The sequence below is a fragment of the Leuciscus leuciscus genome, assembly GCF_965113295.1.
Source record: "Leuciscus leuciscus genome assembly, chromosome: 13".
NCBI classification, from domain to species: domain Eukaryota; kingdom Metazoa; phylum Chordata; class Actinopteri; order Cypriniformes; family Leuciscidae; genus Leuciscus; species Leuciscus leuciscus.
The window spans coordinates 13803713-13824022 of record NC_138737.1 but is presented as its reverse complement, the minus strand read 5'-3'; the positions used below and the strand labels follow the sequence as shown (position 1 = coordinate 13824022).

Sequence of the window (20310 nt, the reverse complement as noted above, 5' to 3'; positions counted from 1 at the left end):
TACAAACTTGGTCCTCAAATCATTACGTATTTTGCAATACATGTAATGTAACTTCATAACGTTGCACTCTTTCTATAAGTTATAAATAGCTAGCAAGATAATATAACGGTAACGTTACAGTATGTAAGTAATTATTCTAGCGATGTGTAATGCTAAATAAGGTTTGCTAGTACATTATTTCAGCAACATGACAAGCCAGTGAATTAGCAGGTTTCAATTGTTGCTTTGCCCAGTGCGTGACATTTTACCTGTATGTTATGCGGCTAGAGTTTTGACACTGAGTCAATGGGCTCCGACCGCTCCGACGGGCTTGTTTATCGTCATCGGTCTTTTTCCGTTTACCTGTCTTTGTTGTATGATCAGGTGCCACTCGAGAAATTGGCAGTTTTGGTTGTTAGCACAGCTGCGGCACACCGGCAATCTTGATTTTGAACGACGAACGGTACGCGCTGTGCAAGAGAGGGGTGTGATCAGCGTGTACATGAGCTTGATTGACACTGCTAAGACACTCCTCCTGGCTCTGATTGGTTGTTTCTGACCGGGAGCGGTGTATTTCTGCAAATGGCAATAGGACCACTGGGAGGAGCCAGAGGAGCTTGATTTTTTCACAGATTATCTGTGATGGGCGATACTGCAAATTTCGGTACCGATCCGATACCAAGTAAATACAGGGCCAGTATCGCCGATATCGATACCGATACCAATACTTTTTCATTTTAAAAGCATACACTTTAACTTGTATGCACTTTCCTGTGCTAGAGCAGTGTGTCATGATTTATGAGGTGAATGCATCATTAATATGCTAAATCTGAATACGTTTTCATGACTACTAGGCCTAAATATTTTGTGATTTGTGCTCTCAACTCGCCTGTAATTAGTCAGTGACTTTTACAAAATTACCCTAATTATAGTACTACTAGCCTACTAGTACTAGCCTACTGTTCAAAAGTTTGGGGTCTGTAAGATTTTTAATTCTCTTCTGCATTTATTTGATCAAAAATACAGTAAAAACTGTAATATTACAATTTAACATAGGCTATCTGTTTTCTATGCCATATAGTAAACTGTAATTTATTAATGTGATCAGAGCTGAATTTTCGGCATCATTACTCCAGTCATGATGATATTTCATTTTAATATGCTGATTTGCTGCTCAGGAAACATTTCTTATTATTATCAATGTTGAAAACAGTTTCATATTTTTGTGGAAACCATGATACATTTTATGCAGAATTATTTGATGAACAAAGTTGAAAGAACAATTTATATGAAGTAGATTTTTTTTTAACAGTGTAAAACCCTTGACTGTCACTTTTGATCAATTTAATGCATCGATCCTTGTTGAATAAAAATATTAATTTCATTAAAAAAAAACTTACTGACGTCAACATTTTGAACCGTTATGTACACTTTTGGTTTGTTTATTGCGAAATAACTCCCGATTGTTTCTCTGTCATCTAAGCAAGGCTTCGTTTCCCAAACGCACTGGGCCTGTGAGATCAGCGAAGCACCAGCATCGAACGCTCTCTGTGATTGATTGGTTTCGTCTTGTATCCAGATGACTAGGAGAAATTGTCTATCCTACACAATTATCCGCTAACATTATCTTATTTTTCCACTTAGAAGCTTATTTTACGCACTGAATTGCGTGCTAAATTAATAAAAAATTACTGGTAAAAAAAACCACCCATTTGGATAGATATGTGTATGTGAGGATCGATCCTTTTTGATACCACGTCAGTATCGAAGTATCGATACTTCAGGATCGATCCGCCCATCACTCTCATATTCTACTGTCAGGACATAATGACAGTTTTAACAAATATGTAAAAAATACATTTTTACAAAAGTTACCTACTGCAGCTTTAATGACTATTTTTGTATTTTTGACTATGAGTTGATTCTGTAGTCGTTTTCTGGGTTTTATTGCACTTTGCAGACGGTCCCTTTGAACTTGTCTCTCAGCCGCCTGCTCATAGAGATCCATTTAGCCTATATTATAAAAGCTTGTTTTGATGAGAATTGGGTTGTAGCTCGTTGTCTAGGTTACTGTGATTGTAAATAGGTGTCGTTTGTGTTTTAACAACATTTAGCTCAAGAATATTGATCCGGGAAGTTTGAATAGCCTATGTGAATACTGCCAACTTCACTGAACTCCTTGAGTTAAGCACTGACCGCAGTTCTTTATATTTGACTCCAATTTCAACGCTCCATTAACGTACGGAGCTCTGAAACACTGCCAGCGGGACATTAAACAGGAAGTGTCTGTCCGAGCTCAAAACAGATTTTGCGTGGGAACGCAAATATCTTTGCGAGGGAACGCAAAAGCTTTGCGTGGGAACGCAAAAGTTTTGCGACGGAACGCAAAGTTTCTCGGGGGAACGCAAAAGTTTTGCGAGGGAACGCTAAATATTTGAAAAAAATAATTCTCCCAAACTAAAAATATTTCCACCACCACGTCCCTTTAGGGGCTCCGTACAAAATATATAAAAATTCTATGATTTCAAGTAGTTACAGTTTAGGCTTACCTCAGGAATCTTGCTAGAAGTCAGTGGCGCGAATTGGCGCTTTGTTGCAGTTGCCTTTAAACACATAAGTTCGGTATTTATGGAATGGACCATCGGAGGAAAATATGGGAGGGTCATGTCTTTTTATTCTTTGTTGAGGGGAGGGTCATTGTAGCTAACATACAATGTTATTTTCTCATCACTAGGCCAACATTAGCTGCCTACAAACAAAACAGAATTTCACATTAGTTAATTTAATGTTTATGTAAACTAAGAGTTGCTTGGCGTATTTTAACTCGACAATTCAATAATCTAACAAAGTCTGTAAAATGAAACGTTAGCGCAGTTTACCGTGGTAAAGTTCGTTACCGCCATGATGTCTATAGGTTAAACTGGGGTGCACAAAACGGTCAACACACACAGAATGTTTTGTTTTTTTTACCTTGCTTGCTGGTCTCTCTCGGTGACGTGAATTCCGTCTCTACCCCGGGCCAGACACGAACGGCGCGATCCAACAAAAGACAGTCAGAACCCAGTGATATTACACTGGATGCTCCGGCGCGACACGACAAACCCCAGCCAGACAGTGTGGTGATGCCCCGTTTTATTTCTGACGTACAGTACGGTACTCCGAGTCCAAGCGCTCGCGCTATTTCTGACAAGGGACAAACAGGTTTGAATTTTGCATTAATGGTGTGGTCGCTTCAATGTGTCCAAGACAGACTCTGGCTGTTATAGGTCCTTTTACAGTTGGTAAACATGGTGACGTATTTGTGTGGGCGGGGCTTAGCTGGAGGCAGAAAGATCCCTCTGGCCGCTTCACTAACGTTAGTTTGCCAGTTTGTTAGCTTGTTTTTTTTAACAATGACTGGAGAAAATCCAATTTTATCTTAATGTGCAAGGTCACTCACTGTCCAGGACCACGATTGTTATTTGCAAAAGTTCATTTTAACGGACGGAACCAGATTGGCCGACCCGTACACGCTCAGTCAATGGACGATCTGACAGGATTAACGTTAACGCTACCAACGGTTGAGTGGCCTGACTTCTACACCTGCCCGAGAAACCGAGGGTAAAGAGAAACTGAGGGCATATAAATCTTTAGATGCCTATAACTATGTGCTGAATGGTCATGTAAAGATTTGTGTGTGCGATCCGCAGTTCTGCCTAGCCAGCGCCAAGACGACAATGTAAAGAGTGACGGTGCAATTTTAAAGATGTGGATATTTTCTAGAAATAAAAATTCCAGATACAGCATACTCATTTTTCATCGATTCTTGCACCCAACAACACAACAAGATGACATTTAATAATAAAAATAATAATTTAAGCTCCTTATTATGTAGCCGAATCTGTGCTGGTTTGTATTGGCCGCCTCCAGTTTTCCGTTTGTTTTGCCTCCAGCTAGCGCCGTGACGTAACTGTGACGTCGGCGCAAAAGGGGTCTATAGCGTTGTAGACACGCGGTGTGCAAAATTAGGAAATAAAAAGCACAATGGAATGGTGCCAGTCAGAGAGGCCGTTACGTCAAATACAGTAGGCCTACAGCAAATAAAAAAAAAAATACAGTAAGTCTCTGTATGTGGTGTTTGACGTCACAGAAAATTCCCATGATGCAATGGGAATCACAGTTATTTACTGTAAAGAGAAATAGCAGTGTAATTCTGGGTGATTTAAAGTAAATAATTGTAGAAATTACAGAAAAGTCTAACAGTGTAGTGTAACAGCGCAGCACTTCTGGGTTGTACGTCAGAAAGTAGGCTCACTATTGGCCAGCATCACACACACACGACCAGCGTCGGCCAATAGTGAGCCTACGTTCTGACGTACAACCCAGAAACGCTGCGCTGTTACACTACATGAACTCACTCAGAGGCCCACACAGAAGAAAATTAATAGTTGAATAAAGTCGTTATTTATTTTATTTTATTTTTTTGCTTGATAAACTTAAGGTTGAGCCACTGTAGTCACTTGGACTATTTTAACGATGTCTTTACTAACTTTTCTGGGATGGCAGATATCGATTACATAGAAGCCTTTGAAGGATTGAGACAGCTCTCAGATTTAATTAAAAAATATCTTCATTTGTGTTCCAAAGGTGAACGAAAGTCTTACGGGGTTGGAACAACATGAGGGTGAGTAATAACTGACAGACTTTTCATTTTTGGCTGAACTAACCCTTTCAAATTCTAACAACTGCTATGTTTTCATTAACAAAATGACTGTATTGGAAAAACTCAGCTCAGCTTTCACTATAATTAACACCAATTATCAACATATCAGATGTCCTCTTCAAAGGTTAAAGTTTTTATTTATTTATTATACAGTGGGTTGTACGGAAACAAGTTTAGTGGCAAATATTTAAATCTTTTACTTTTTCATATGTGATCATTTAAATATTAGTAGGCTATATTATTGATATTTAATTATAATAAGTGCACACTGCATAAAAGCTGAATCAGTATGCCCATTTCAAAATAACTAAACTTAAAGTAGGGCTTAATTTTAAGCAAGCAACAACTAAAACTGCTGCTGCAATCACACAAAATTTCAATTTACATAAATGGGACTGTCCTCACACGAGCAAACGACAAGTTTGTTTTGATGAGAATTCTTATTTTTGTGGTTGGCAAATGTCACACATGTCATGTTCTGATTTCTGATAAGCTGCTTTCTGATTTCCTTTGAAAGCCCGTCAGTGATCGTCGACAGTCACACGATTCCTTGCCATCAAATTTGCACAGATAAACACTTTCACTGGAACGAGTGACAAAGCTCTTTCTAATTACAAAAGGAGCTCTCACTTATCGCAAATAAATCTCTTTAGAATAAACTAACAAATTCCATGCTCCACTTACATATAATATTGATCTAAATCAGTAAATAAAGACTATTCTTAAAAAATATATATAGGCCCTGCATGCATTAAACAGCTGAACTGCATTATGGGTGAGGGATGGATGCTGATGCAGCTCATGTTAATTCATTGTAAGCCTTATTTTGAGTCAGACTACCTAAACAAAACGGTTTTAAGCCAGTTTTTTCTCTGAAGTGGCCTTTGAGGTACCACTCAGGGTGAAGAATTTATTTGAGTAGAAAAGTAGCTATCGAGCATCTGTGCTGAGTCTGCTGACAGACAGAGAGAGATCATTCATTGTGCAAGTATACTTTTTTTTTTATCATAAAAAGGTCATTATCTTCAGAATTATGTCAAAATTCTATTAGAAAATGATAAACACTGCAATTAAATTAGTATTTTTTATAGACAATTATATTATATTAATATATAAATATGCATGTATAAATTGTAGCCTATGTAATATTTAAAATAATATTTTTTTAAATAAACATAAAGAACATTTATTTAATAATAACTTAATAAAGTTCACTTAAATAACTACTTAATAATGTAAACATAACTTAAATAATCATTTAAATAATAGCTACTTATTATAATAAGTAATTATTACTTATTATAATAAGAAATTGTAATTTCTTTAATTACTTAAATTCAGCCATTAGTGATGTCACCATGCATCACATCACAACAACAACAAAAAAATATACCGCACCACAGTGTCATCACAGTGTTTTTACTGTAATTAAGAACACAATGGCCTGGTTTCACAGACAGGATTAGGCCTTAGTTCAATTTGGGCATTTAAGTAGATTTTATAAGAAAAAATAATACATAAATATATGCCTTAGAAAAATGTATACATTACTGATGTGCATCTTGAGACAAAACAATGGCACTGACATATTTTAAGATATGCCAGTGCAAGTTGCTTTCAGTTAAAACAGCTCAAACATGCATTTAAGCCTGGTACTAGGCTTAAGCCTTGTCTGTGAAACCGAAGTGTGAAATGAAGACCGTCTGTCAAATGAAGAAATAAACTGGACTAAGTACTGTAGCGATCTATAACTCTTTCCACTAGAGGGCGCTACTGAACCCAGAGAGCTTTTTCCATTTGAGGCTAGTGTTATGACAGACCTTTGCTTATTACGAAAACTATATAAAATTATCTTAATTATCATAATGAAAGATGATGGTGGGGATATAGCAGAGTATAGGCTACAACACAGTTCAGGGGCCGTTTAAACTTACTTTGTGAAGTAACAATTTGAAACTTTTTACCAGTGACCATGCTGCATTGCATTAGGTAGGCTACAACAGCAGTGGATGTAGCAGCAGCTTACCAGTGCTATAAACATCACACAAGATTCGTTTAGCAAATAGAAAGGGGACATTGATCTATTATCTATTTATATGGTAAATCCACCATTTTGTGCTGCCTATAAATTAAACAACTTTAAAAATGTCAGTTTTGTACTTTCATTCCTTTCAGGTGAGTGATTGTGTGTCCTCAGGTCGGTTTTCCTTTTGTCGGGTAAGGCCATCTGTTCCTGCGGCTTCCAGCGGTTCAGGCAGCTGTTTGGCCAGGCATGAGGGCACGCAGCGGATCGCTGTGTCACGCAGAGACAAAACACCTTTTTACCAGGAAGTTACAGGTAGATTAAACGCTCACACACCAAGGGCCTACTGAGCGAGCTGGCTTACAACATTCCTCTCTTCAATAAAAAATGTGCCAAAGACCCAAAATCCACAGAAGAGAACTGGGCCTTCTAGTAATTTCTACATTGTAACATTAGAAAATGTGGCCCTATTTTTACCGACTACAGTGTAAGCCTAATGATATAGCCTATAGCCTATCAATATCTTTTTATTGTTTTGAATAGTTTTTTTCATATTTGTTTAGGGTACCTGTTTTGAAATTTTTAAGGATGAAGGATTAAGAATGTAAGCTATATCAATAAGTAGCCTATATATTTGTAGGCTATTGTATTGTTTTTATTTTGGTAAAATAGCAATACTTCCATATTTTTGGAAAACACTCAAATCTATATATATATATATATATATTTTTTTTATTTTTTTTTTATTTTATTTTTTTTGAGTGCATGAGATTTAAACCATCCTTCATCATTAATTCAAAACAGGAAAACAAATATGCGTATTTTGGGGGGAAATAAATGTGTATTTTTTTACAAAAAAACACTGGCCGTTTAAAAGTTGTGGTTGTCTAGCCTATGATTTCAGTGCACCACAGTGAGGAGAACAAGGTAAGTGAGGCTGCCGAAAAATCCCGAGGCGTTTCCGAAGGGATCCGATCCAGAGAAAACTGAGGGAGAGCGCAGAGACGAGAGCTACTGTTTCCTTCGCAGAAGAACCCATTTAATTTCCTTCATTTTTCGTTAACATTCTTCAGCGATGGCACCGGGATACTAACATTAATGGCCAATTCCCGAGCAAAGACTCGGTTCTGACTGCAATGTGTGATCCATCTTTTTTGCGCCTTGCATTACAGACCGTACCAGGCTTATGCATTTTAAATATATAGGGCGCTTACATGTACTGTGTACATGTCTCCACATAGAATGACTACACTATGTGAGAGGACAACGCTGATGCCAATGGATGTACCGAAGGATGATGCTTGGTAAAGCGGATTTATTCCCGTCGAAGATAAGATGTGAATCGGTGTGGCGTGGGAGAAAATGTCTTTGGCTCCAGCAAGAAATGAAGATGGGAAGAAGCGTCTTGTCTTGTAGCCCAGTACCGAGAGCCAGTCGTTATTTACAAATCTAAATCTGCGTACAAGATAATGATACTGACGCTGTATCTCAGGATTAATCGAAACCACAAAAACACTGCAGAAATAGAGTAATTGTGCTATTAAACTCTGCTTGATTTAGTCACCGTGTGATGGGAATATACTGCTAAAGCTTGGCCTAGCTTTATGGAAAACCCGTAGACATGACATGCACACGAAAAAAGAGGAAACGATATTTTTTGTTTTTTAAAACCTGTATGTATGTAATATTCCAGCTTCTGGCATAATATTGTTTAACCCGTTCAGCAAAAGACTTTCCAGTGAAACAGGTCTTGTTTCTGTTTTTCAGACGTGACCATTCCGTGTATTAATTAATTAATTAATTAATTATATATATTTTTCATTCTCTGTTCATAAAGGACGTCGAGGTTCATCTTGGATTACAATTTGGATTCATGAGCGATTTATTGAATGCGTTGTGTCGGATCAAAAAAACGTATTTGCACCTTTTTGTGCGTTTCAATTTTTTATTTATTTTGATTTTTTTAATATTTGCAACAAGCTCCCGTTAAGGCCTACTATCGAGACAAGATCCATTGTCTGGAGGAAGACCAAGAATTACAAGTAAGACATCCATCACTTTATGACTCTCCTATTTGATGTTTTATAATTAACTAGCCTTATAAAATGGAGGATACAATTGCTCGAGCATTTAAAATAAAAAATATATTTTTTTAAAAAGTCAATAATAAAAAATAAACATCCATGACTCTCTGCATGACGCATAATATGTATACTGAAGTGAAATGCAGGCCTGTTTTATGCATTTGTTATTTCATTGTCCCTCATGCAAACGCGCAGATGCGCGCGCGGAATAAGACACACACAGAGAGGGAGAGACGCCGTAGTTCTTCATGATATCTAATGATAACCATGCAGGGCACAGTGCTCTAAGAAGATGTGAATCGCACCCAAGAGAGTTAGATAACGAAATAGCAGTGTAACACTGTCTGGGACTGTCGTATATGCGCCCTGACAGAGTCCATACGGGTCATTTGCACTTTTGCGTATTGGCTGTGCGAGTCACGTCATTAGTTCAAAGCAATACATTATTTTCATGTTTTTCAGGTGTTTCACTGAAACCCACTGACAACGCACGCGCTGTAAAACAGGTTCTAGTTCAGTAAACGATTTATGTAGGCTATATCAGTATGGCGCATCACCAAGCGCACCGATAGCCTGTCGCAAATGAAGATGATGGAGATACGGAGAAAACACTTTCTAAAAGCTAGCCACGAACGACGGGATCACGTTGTTCTTTTTTATCGTATCAAAACGATAGGTGTGGGAGAGTCGAAATGATTCAGGCTCGTTTGGTTGGTGAATTCCGCGTCGCCTCCTCCCACCGAGACCACGGTAGCGATATTCACTGCTGTTGCTATCCAGCCTTCTACCTCCAACCAACTCCCTTTACACCTGACTCCTCCCAACGACATCGAAGGCCTTCTCACTATTAATGCGAGATAAGAGCACGCTAAATCTCTGGAGGGAAATATTAAAGAGTCCGAATAATTAATATAACAAAATGATAACCCAAGGGATGACAACTGTAATGGGTAGTTACAATGGAGCTAAAGTCCTCGCTTACGCAACATGTGTGTGTGTGTGTGTGTGTGTGTGTGTGTATTTTGATATACATTTTGTAAATTAACAAATGTAGTCTCAATTGTATTTGTGTATTTTGTATAATTTATTTTTGGAAGCGTTTTGTCCACAGTGGGGGGTTTTCACTGTGAACCTTTAGCTCTACCATCTTTATGGACTTTTTACCCCACATTATCTTTTACCCACAGTAACTATTTGATAGTTACGAAAAAAGCACTTTGTCTGAAAATGTATGTGATAGCAACATTTTAAAAATCCAACCTTTTGGAATTGCACCTTTTTGGCTAGAATCATTTTGCAGTGCTTAGGGATAAACAGGTGTTTAGGAAAGTACTGCCTTGCTGTATAGTGACAAAAACAGTATGTACTACCTCATAAGGGATATTTAAATTCATTAGATTACATGTAGACCAACAGACCAGTTTGTCTTCCAAGACATATAGCCTATGTTAAATACTGAATTTACAGTGGGAACTATTTGCACGCAAATCGATACAATCTGCATATTGAAAAGTTTCATCTTTGGACCATAAAAATGTTAATACTCCCCTCATATCAGGTCACTGAACTACTTTTTTGTTTTTCAAGAGAAAACTTTGACATTAAGCAGTGGGAAAACATCTGTTCAAGTTTAATATTTTTTTTCCTTTTATCTTTTTTTTTTGCATAAAGGTAAAGTTCAATGATACGCATGTAGAACGTTATATCACTTAATATTTATAAAATTGTCATGTTTCTATCTAGAGGTTTCTACAATTGGAAACATCTTCTTAACAATAACAATACTTAAGACTACATTTCTGAAATTTAATCAGTGGAAGTGCTGATTCAAATAACACCTTTAAATGATATAAAGCTGTACATTTTGTAAACTGGTTACAACAGGTTGTCACAGTAAGGCTGTAACATTTTATCTTCTCTGTGACAGAAACATTTACTTTAATCTCCATTCTGGCTGATTATTTCTCATGAGTGACACTTTTTTTCCTTCCCAGCTCACCTCAACGCATACAATTCTGAGTTGCATTGAGGCTTACAAAGACACATACACCGCACAAGGCAGAAGGACCCCGTAGCCTAGCAACAAGCAGCTGTAATTGCTGTGACACAAGTGAATTAGTGTTTCTGCTCTAAAACAATGGGTCGGCGCAGTTCTATCTCCAGTTGGACTAAGGTACTCAGTGACTTTGTCATCAGCTAGCATCTACTTGTAGCTTTCTCGGTACCTGAGAATGTTAGCCAGTGAGGGCTGGCACAAATGGTGCTTTAAGTGCTGCAAATATCACCTCAGCAGGTGTAGGTATACGCCTGGATTCATGGATTAGTGCTCTTTCACATTGAGAGTCAGATAATGCTAGCTGGCTGTTCTACACCACAGCAGGGTACATGTCTGTTTGGAAAGTATATTATGCTCTCTACTAAATACTGCCAACCAGGGGCAGAGACTGCCTTTTCGGTATGTGGGTGTAAATGAGAAAGCCTGAGATAGGTGGAACTTTCAGAAACATTTGGTGACATTGGAAACATTTTCAGAACAATATCGCTATATATTCTAAAGCTTTGTTTTGAAGCTCTGCTAATGGCTTTTAATGTAGATTTAAAAGATTTTCCACCCCCTAACTCTTTCATTCTCCCCCTTCCCCCACACCCCTTGCCCCCGCATCCCGGTCCACATGCCTATACTCAACACATAAAAAGTGATGTGTTGTAGCCTAGCAACAATGAGGTAATTACCATGAAAGACTAGTTGCTGGCATGCCATGTAGCGTGTGGTGGAAACAGCTGATCTGTTCGGCACTAAGGGAGAAGCAGAAGATGTTCCTCAGCATGTTACAGCAGATGCTTAGAGGAGCCCTGCTTATCTCATTCAGCAAATTATTGATTGATCTGTGTTTACTGATGGTGAACACAAATAAAATACCTTTTGTGTTGTCAGGTGCTCTTTTTTTCTTTTCTTTCTATAGTAGTTTAAATTTGATGTATGCACTAAAATATATAGGTTTTAAGATTTTTTTTCATTTACTTTATCTTTAAAATCATTCATATTTAACATTATTGAAAATAAATGTTTCATGCACAATGCACTTAGGGTTTTAAATTAATTAACTTAATTATAGAATCATTACTTACCAAACATAAAATGTCCCCAATACTGCAATAGGTGTCTTGTGAAATCACATCTGCCTCTATACGTATTGCTGGGCAGATTACTTGCAAATTGTAGTCCGTTACTGATTACAGATTACATGATGGTAGCGTAACCTAGATTACTCATTTTAGGTCATGTATTCTGTCTACTTTTTTTTTCAAGCAAAGTCATTTATCACTTAAATTTGAATAGGATTATTGTGTACCATACTGATATCAGTAGTGTTTCGTAACTTAATATCTCATACATGGTGTAATTGAGAGGTGCTTTTGTCCCCAAATTTAGAAGCATCACAGATTTATTTACATGCCCATTCTATATTGAGAATATAGTCAAAGCTAAAATGGTATAAAAAATATATATAAAAAAAGAATTAGAGAAAAATCAATAATTTATGAACAATTTACTGCCATTGTGTGAATATGTAATCATGTAAACCATAAAAAAGTAACTGTAATCTGACTTTTTAAATCTTTTTCAGCATCTCACGCATGTGCATATTTAAGATGCCGTGCCAAGTTAAAAGACGTTCAACTTTTAAAAACATGTCTCCAGACCGCTTTATTTGTGAACAACCCCATTATTATTTTGGTTTGAGTGGAATGCGTATCTTTAAAGTGCATGTAATCAAACAAAAAACAACTGTTCGGGGGAGCGTCTTGCAGAAACATTCTCTACCTGTCAATTTTGGATACATAACTAGTCAAAAAATATGGGGATTGAGGGCTTTGGAGGGGGACAACGAGATGGCGAAAGGATGTGGAGAGAAGCAGGCAAAGGGATGGTTAAAAAAATAAACAGGCAGACGAGACCATGGAGTAGATGGAGGCAGCAACCATGGAAGAGATGAAGGGAGGAGTGGCCAGATGGTGCTGACCCAGAGTATGACCAGGACGATAGCCCAAGGTGGAATTGATGGAGGGAGGAGCCGTGGCAGAATCCTGGTTGATGACACCAGGGGGACGTCCAACAGCGATGGAGCCGTAGGTAGTGGAGCCCAGAGCATAGTGGAGCCTAGAGCACAGAAGGAGAGCAGAGGGAGCGATGGGAGGCTGATGACCTTGCGGCCGCCACGGAGCCGCAGCGACAACCCCCTGAGATAGTAGAAAGTAGGTATCCGGAGGGCAGAGTTTGAGCTGAAGTGACCGAGAGCAGAGCTAGCTAAAGCCAAAGGGGTGGAGGGCCGGAGAGCAGCAGACCGTGCGCAAGTCTGCAGCGAAGGTGTGACGATGTCCGACCCAGGTGCAGCCGACAGTCCGAGGGAGCCCACCGTGGCCGAATGCCCGATTTTTCACGCTGGAGTCGAGGGAGGAAGGGAGTCAGGACAATGGGTCCAAGAGGGACAGAGCACTCAGAACCTGGAGTTGGAGCCACAGGCTCATCACGCACAGGCGGAATTGGCTCCCGGCAGGTCCTCTGTGTAACCACGCCACTGAAAGAAGGTATAGGTGACAGAGGGACCGATTACAACTGGGTGGCAGGAATGGCTGAGGAGAATGGAGAACAGCACAAAAACCAACAAAAAACAAAGTATTCCTGATGGTAGGCTGAAGAGGTGGTGGGAGAGGGAGGCTGGGCGGGTTTAGCAGGACTGAAGACGATACATATTCTGGCAAGATGAAAAAGGGACACAAGGAATTCATCTCTCCACAATCAAATAAACAGTCCATTTGGTCTAGCCGGTACTCACTCTCAGTGGCGGGAGGGTGGCCGGGGCTCGCTTCAATACCCTAGAATTCCATGAGGACTCCCACGACGATGGATGACGGCTCACACCCCTGGTCAGACTGTGTTTCAGAGCTTAGTTTGCATGGGGCTCAGGCATAGTATCTGTCTATCGGGTGGTGATGGACTGGGCTCTGGCTGGGGTCAGGCTGTGGTATGGATCGGGGGTAGACACTTTCCAGACACCTTATGACGACCTCCATCCAGCTAAGTCCTTTGGTGTCTGGGAGGTCTACTGGGTGGTGATGGTTGGCTCAAATCAAGGCAGGCGAACAAACACAACTCTAGCATTAATGAGACCAGACAAATTGAAGGGGAACACACATGAACTTAAATACAAGCGATAATAAGGGGGAACACAGCTGAACAGAATGACAAATTAAATTAGTTACTATGACAACTAAAGACTGGTGAGAACTAGGTCAAAGGAAAACAGAAACCAACTAAAAGTTAATGAAAATGAAACTGAATATATATGTTACAGTAGCCTACTTACAAAGTACTGAGTAATGTAAGGTTTAGGGTGTAGGTTTAGGGTTAGAACCTTACCAAGTTTGTGTCATTACTACAATAAGTACATAGTATGTACATGCGAAACAGGACTGTAACATAATGTTTGGGAATAATGGTCGACCATCATTAGTGTAGTTTGAAACCTTAACCTTTCTGGTAAATAACAAAATGTTAATGTGTTAATTTCCCCAATACTTTTTATCACAAGTATGTTTCCACACATGGCCAATATTCTTTATTTGATTTTTTTGTTTTTTAAGTCTGCTGTACCTGAATGTTTTTGGATAATTTTCACGTTATTTATGAATTGCCATAGTACTTCTAGAGTTAAATTTTGTATTCTGCTCTAGTAGTTTGCTGTTGTATTAGTGTGGTCTCCTCAGTGCTCAATTTATTTTCAAGAAAAAAAATGTTGTATTGGAATTAAGAATATTATTATTTTTTCCTGCATCAATATCATTTCATGATATTTAACTCTTCTTGACCTAAACATCTTTTTTCCCAGGCATTACAGAAATGATATACTTTCCCCAAAAGTCAGTTGTATTTGTGGCCTTTAAAGACCAGCATTTGTTTGTAACAAATGTTTTGTTTTTTATTCACAGGTGTGGAGGCCAAGAGAGGTGGCACGTTTAAAGGGACGTTCCAAAGAAAACTGTACAAAATGGGGCAATGCATATCAAGCTTCTCTCCTTCCATTTGAGACAACAACGAAAGGCAACCACGAGGACGGACGACAGCTCAGCTGGAGGTGGCGGAGGTGGAGAAGGGAGTGGAGGAAGTGGGGGTAAAGGAGGAGTTGAAGGAGGAGGTGTGCAAATTGAGCAGCAAAAGGGATGGCCAACGGAAACGCAAGCAGTGATGGGCCTGGGAACCCCTTGGCGGCTGTGGTGTCCACAACAGGTGGCATGATGGGTGGAGCACCTTCTTCAGCCGTGTCTACCTATGTGAAACTCATCCTTCTGGGGCTGATCATCTGCATCAGCCTGGTGGGCAACTTAGTGGTATCCCTGCTGGTGCTAAGGGACAGAGCCCTACACAAGGCACCCTACTACTTTCTTCTGGACCTCTGCCTTGCCGACACCATCCGTTCGGCGGTGTGCTTTCCCTTCGTGCTGGTGTCCATCAAGAATGGCTCGGCCTGGACTTACAGCGTGCTCAGCTGCAAGGTGGTGGCCTTCATGGCCGTCCTTTTTTGCTTCCATGCTGCCTTCATGCTGTTCTGCATCAGCGTCACACGTTACATGGCTATCGCCCACCATCGGTTCTACTCCAAGCGAATGACCTTCTGGACATGTGTGGCGGTGGTATGTATGGTCTGGACACTGTCGGTCGCCATGGCATTCCCGCCCGTCTTTGACGTTGGCACCTACAAGTTTATCCGCGAGGAGGACCAGTGCATCTTCGAACATCGCTACTTCAAGGCCAACGACACATTAGGCTTTATGCTGATGCTGGCTGTGCTAATCTTGGCCACTCACGTGGTATACATGAAGCTTCTGCTGTTCGAATACAAACACAGAAAGATGAAGCCAGTCCAAATGGTTCCAGCCATCAGCCAAAACTGGACCTTTCACGGACCTGGAGCCACAGGCCAGGCTGCCGCAAACTGGATAGCAGGGTTCGGCCGTGGCCCAATGCCTCCCACTTTATTGGGCATCAGGCAGAACTTGCACAACCAGAACAGACGCCTGCTAGGCATGGAGGAGTTTAAGGCCGAGAAACAGCTTGGCAGGATGTTCTATGTCATCACCTTGTTTTTTCTGGTGCTTTGGTCCCCGTACATTGTGGCCTGTTACTGGCGGGTCTTTGTTAAGGCATGCACCATCCCGCACCGGTATCTGTCTACTACCGTGTGGATGAGTTTCGCCCAGGCGGGTGTGAACCCCATCATCTGCTTTTTCCTCAACAAGGACCTGAAGAAGGGCCTGCTGGCCCACCTGCCTCCCTGTTGTAGAACTCCACCTCAACTGCCCCGTGAGCCTTACTGTGTCATGTGAAGATGAGTGTTCATTCATAATGTTCTTTTTTTTCTGTTCTTTCTCTTCTGGATGGTTGGAAAGTGGACAGCCAGGGGGGAGGGAATAAGGGGTCTGTAATTATGGAGACATGGACAAACTTTAAGAGCTGTTGTGGCCTTTGATTTAGTTTAAGATGCTTTAAAAGGGTGGATGTCACGGAATAAGCATCTACTGTCACCTTAATGATTTTAAGGGCAAAATGAGCTCTACACTAATGTGTGGTTTGGTAAATCAACTCTTGAACAGGTTTGAAGAACCATGTGTTTCGCTTTAGGGTGGTACAAATTCACAAATCAACCAAACTGATGGTCTATTTTATGGTGAATGTATGAAGGCTATATCAAATGGCTTCTTATGATCGATCTCAACAAACATTACCATTTGATTTGGCTCAGTATCTGTATCCCTTTACCAGGATCCTGAGGGCCTCGAATCAAAGATTTGCAAAAATATTCGTATTCATGCCTTGTGAACAGCTGCACTCCTGGCAGAGTAATTTATATTATTTGAACAAGTGATTCAAAAATACTCAATGTGCATGTGTATTACCTTATCTTTAAGGGAAAACAAACTTGAGATTAAACTATTTTTAAGAATGAGTGCCAAGCATAAGCCTCTAGGAATGAATGAGGCTGACAAAAAAAGACAAAGTTCCTACAATTTATGCTAATTGGTTGGGCTGAATCCTTCCTGTGGCTTCATCAGACAGGAATTAAGATGCTCAAGAAAAACAGTGTGTATAATAAGCAACTTCCAGAACAAATAATGTTGATTCAAAGGGATTGTAGACAAAAGGAGCTGACTGAAAATATGAATCTGTGTGAAATATGGCCTATTCAGGGTTGAAGGTTCTTTCCCTGAGTTTTTGCTGTAATTTATTGTTTCTTAATTTGTCTTTTTTTCTCTCAGCTCTATTTACTTAATTTATAGAATATTTCATATCATTGCACTCAATAACTCATGCCTTTATAATTTCCATAATGAATCTGAATATATGACCATCTTATGATGTTGAAACCAGAAAAGGTGAAGTATTTTACTGTTACTTGTTTTGTGAAGAGACGGATCAGTATTGAATACTGATTTGTTAATGATGCATTTCGGTTAAACCAACCGATCATTTATCCTTCCGAACGCTTGCACAGAAGTTGTTGTAAAGGAGAAGTTACTTGGTCTTTTGCGTTTTGAATTACTTGAAAGAAAGTTTGCTAGCCTGTCGGATACAAAAGGTTTTTAATATGTGATTTTCATACATGTATCTTGGAAAGTGATAATTTCAGACTTTACATTTTCAATCATGTAAGTGACAGGTAGGTTGCGTTAGAGGTATTTTAGTTTGCATTTACTGTGTTTTACAGACTAACACAGGATGAATGGATTATTGGAAAGAAGTTGTTGGTCAGGTATTAAGGAACCTAAAGTCTGACAGTGTATCTCGGCCTCCTGTTGACCAGAAATAAAAAAAAAAATCAGATTTTTAATCTTGTAATGAAAATATGAATGTGTTTGAGATTAGGGAAGAAAAACATGTAAGGTGTTAGTGGAATGTTTAGATTTCTTTTTTGAAGTATTCCATTTCATTAGGAGCTAATAAGTGGATGGACTAAATTTCCAAATGGGTTGAGTGTCAAATGAATTTCCCTTAATATTTTGCACACAACTCAAGAAATCATTGATCAGCCACATGATTTCTCTGGCATATATTGATTTGAATCAGAATGCTGACCAACACAGACAGGACAGATTGTAATATTTCCGTGAATGTTCAATGAGATCTCTCTCTGTACGGTAGGCATGGCATTGGTAGGAGTGATCAGACTTTCTTTTTCTGAAACCTGTCATTGCAAAAACACAGGAAAAAAACATCTATGATGAACAGAAAAAGAGGAATAATTATTTCTGTTATCTGCATTTTATGCCTTATTCCATTACCAAGGTTTAATGTTACCAATGCAAGAATGATCTGAAAGCTGTATGCTTCTAAAGACACCAATAAATCATACTAAAACATATGCTGGGGAAAACACAACACTGTGTATTTGTGGATTATCGGTGGACATGTCTTGCTGCCCTTAACAAGCCTCTGGGTTGCGGGTAAGAAGACGCCTGCATCAGCTGCGTTATTGATAACAAATTTATGAACTGCGACATGTGGGAGTGTACAATTTTGCTCAGTTCTCTGGAGAGACTTGAATTTACGAAAACAAAACAACACAGAGAGACACAAATTGATTTTCCGTGGAATTAAAAGGAACTTCTTGGATTCGTAAGGATTTCTTCGAGACTTTTTTCTTCTTCTCGTCTTTGGGCGGGTTTGGGGTGGGGGACAGTATGTGAATGATGGTTTGGGCTATTGTTGTATTCACCTGTGAATAGGAAATCGCTTGGGTCAGTGTTGGGGGTTGGGTGAACCGGATGTGATTTTGTAACAAGCAAAAATGCCTGGTAGAACATTTTTAGTTGCTTCAGGCATCTTATCTTTTGTAAAATAACTGTGAACCTCTGTGTAATTTCATGTGTATTATATGGACAATGCACTAACTTCAAGTGGGGGGCGGAGTGAAGGGTGGGGTTACGACCCTTGATCGTCATCTTTTTACCACGCATGTGTGTGTGAGTGTTTACGCTGAGTATGAGTGTGTGGATAAAACTGGGTACTCATGAGGAGCAAAGCAAAGGTGAAAGGTCAGAGATGCACCATTTGATAGGAACCACTCCTGTAGTTGATCCACTAAAATTTCACATTTTCAATGCTTCAACACAACTGCAAAGACTACAGAGAGCTGAGCCTTAAATAAGACATAATGTTTATTAGAATCAACATGGAATATGGATATAACCAACACTCAAAAATGAATATGTCTTGTTTACCACATCTTGAAATGAATTTCAATAATACATTTATTTGGCAAGTGAAATATGATATTCAAGTTGCTCCTTTAAATAGCAAGTGATCAGTTTAGAATCCATTTAGAAAACAGACAAATATGAGTTTTCTTGAGTTTAATTATTCTGACAATGCAATGAATTTGTAAGCAAAAACTGTAACATAATTTATTTAAGGTTGAGAAAGTTTTATCTAACATACCAATGTCTTCATTTTATTTGCCTTTCATATTGATTATTGATAGTGCCTGAGTTGATCACAAAATCTTTTTCTGATTAATCGCTAATTTCCAAATTATGTTATGAATGAGTATGTGATTTCATCATGTCAGCTCACTGAACTACTGAATGGATGACAAAAATCTTTAAAACTGCTTAGATATGACAAGCCACTCACACAGCTAACTATTATAAGAGCAATAGACAGCACATATGTTCACTGAAATTTTAGTTGAGCAACTCAGGAGTTGTTTATTTGTGAATGCATGATGAATGAAGGGGGTAATGGAAAAATTGAAGAAAAAAAGAGAAAGAAACGTGAGTCAGCTTTCAGATATCTTGATCTGTAAATCAACAGGATTTTTTTTCCAACATGACAATAAAAGTTTACTTTTGTTGCATTTTTGACTCTTAATGTGGTCTGATTTTTACTCAATGCTGTGAGTTCAGGATTGAGTTAGCAATATTCTTGTTTTATTATTGAAGTCTTTATTCTTTTATCATGTTTGTAACCTCTTTGACAGTGAAGTTTGCCAGCTCGAAGACACCTCAGATTCACACGCTTGGATTATGAGTTGACCTTTGACCTTTATCTACTTTATACTTATGGCAGATTCTCTGCACTGCAGGAAGATCTAAGTCAGCTAAAATGTGTCGAAGAGACTGAACTATATAGGATGAGCATTTCCCTTTCAGGCCAACAATTTAGATGTGATTATTTTAAAGTCAGCATGAAATCAAAATGTACAATTCTTGTTTTTATATGGAATATTGCAGTATTTATTTTAAATGATTTATCTGTGCACATAATTTTTTATAAATTTTTTTATTCATGTGCCGTAATTTTAATCAAAATAACTTCCCTTCCCTCTTGCTGCGACATCTCTTTGCTGATGATGTGTTTACTGGCGTGAGGGCGGGACAACCTGTCACTCACATGACATCACAGCAATAGCAAAATACAACCATCCAACCATCCAATCAATTCCCGTTTGGACAAAATCAAGTCC

The 20310-nt window shown here is 39.0% G+C and overlaps 1 protein-coding gene across 3 annotated transcripts; it reads left to right on the top strand.

Annotated features, from left to right (window-relative positions):
• The first annotated feature begins 4489 nt into the window (after positions 1 to 4489).
• On the top strand, positions 4490 to 19695 carry gpr173 (G protein-coupled receptor 173). 3 transcript variants are annotated; one of them, XM_082189353.1, is made up of 3 exons: positions 4490 to 4642; positions 6879 to 7019; positions 14780 to 19695. In XM_082189353.1, exon 3 carries the CDS (start codon positions 15011 to 15013, stop codon positions 16172 to 16174), a length of 1164 nt encoding a protein of 387 aa, XP_082045479.1. In that variant the 5' UTR covers positions 4490 to 4642; positions 6879 to 7019; positions 14780 to 15010; the 3' UTR covers positions 16175 to 19695. The 3 variants fall into 3 exon arrangements, with proteins under 3 accessions (XP_082045479.1, XP_082045477.1, XP_082045478.1); XM_082189351.1 differs by lacking the exons at positions 4490 to 4642; positions 6879 to 7019 and adding an exon at positions 7631 to 8746; XM_082189352.1 differs by lacking the exons at positions 4490 to 4642; positions 6879 to 7019 and adding an exon at positions 10478 to 10961.
• Positions 19696 to 20310: the final 615 nt, after the last annotated feature.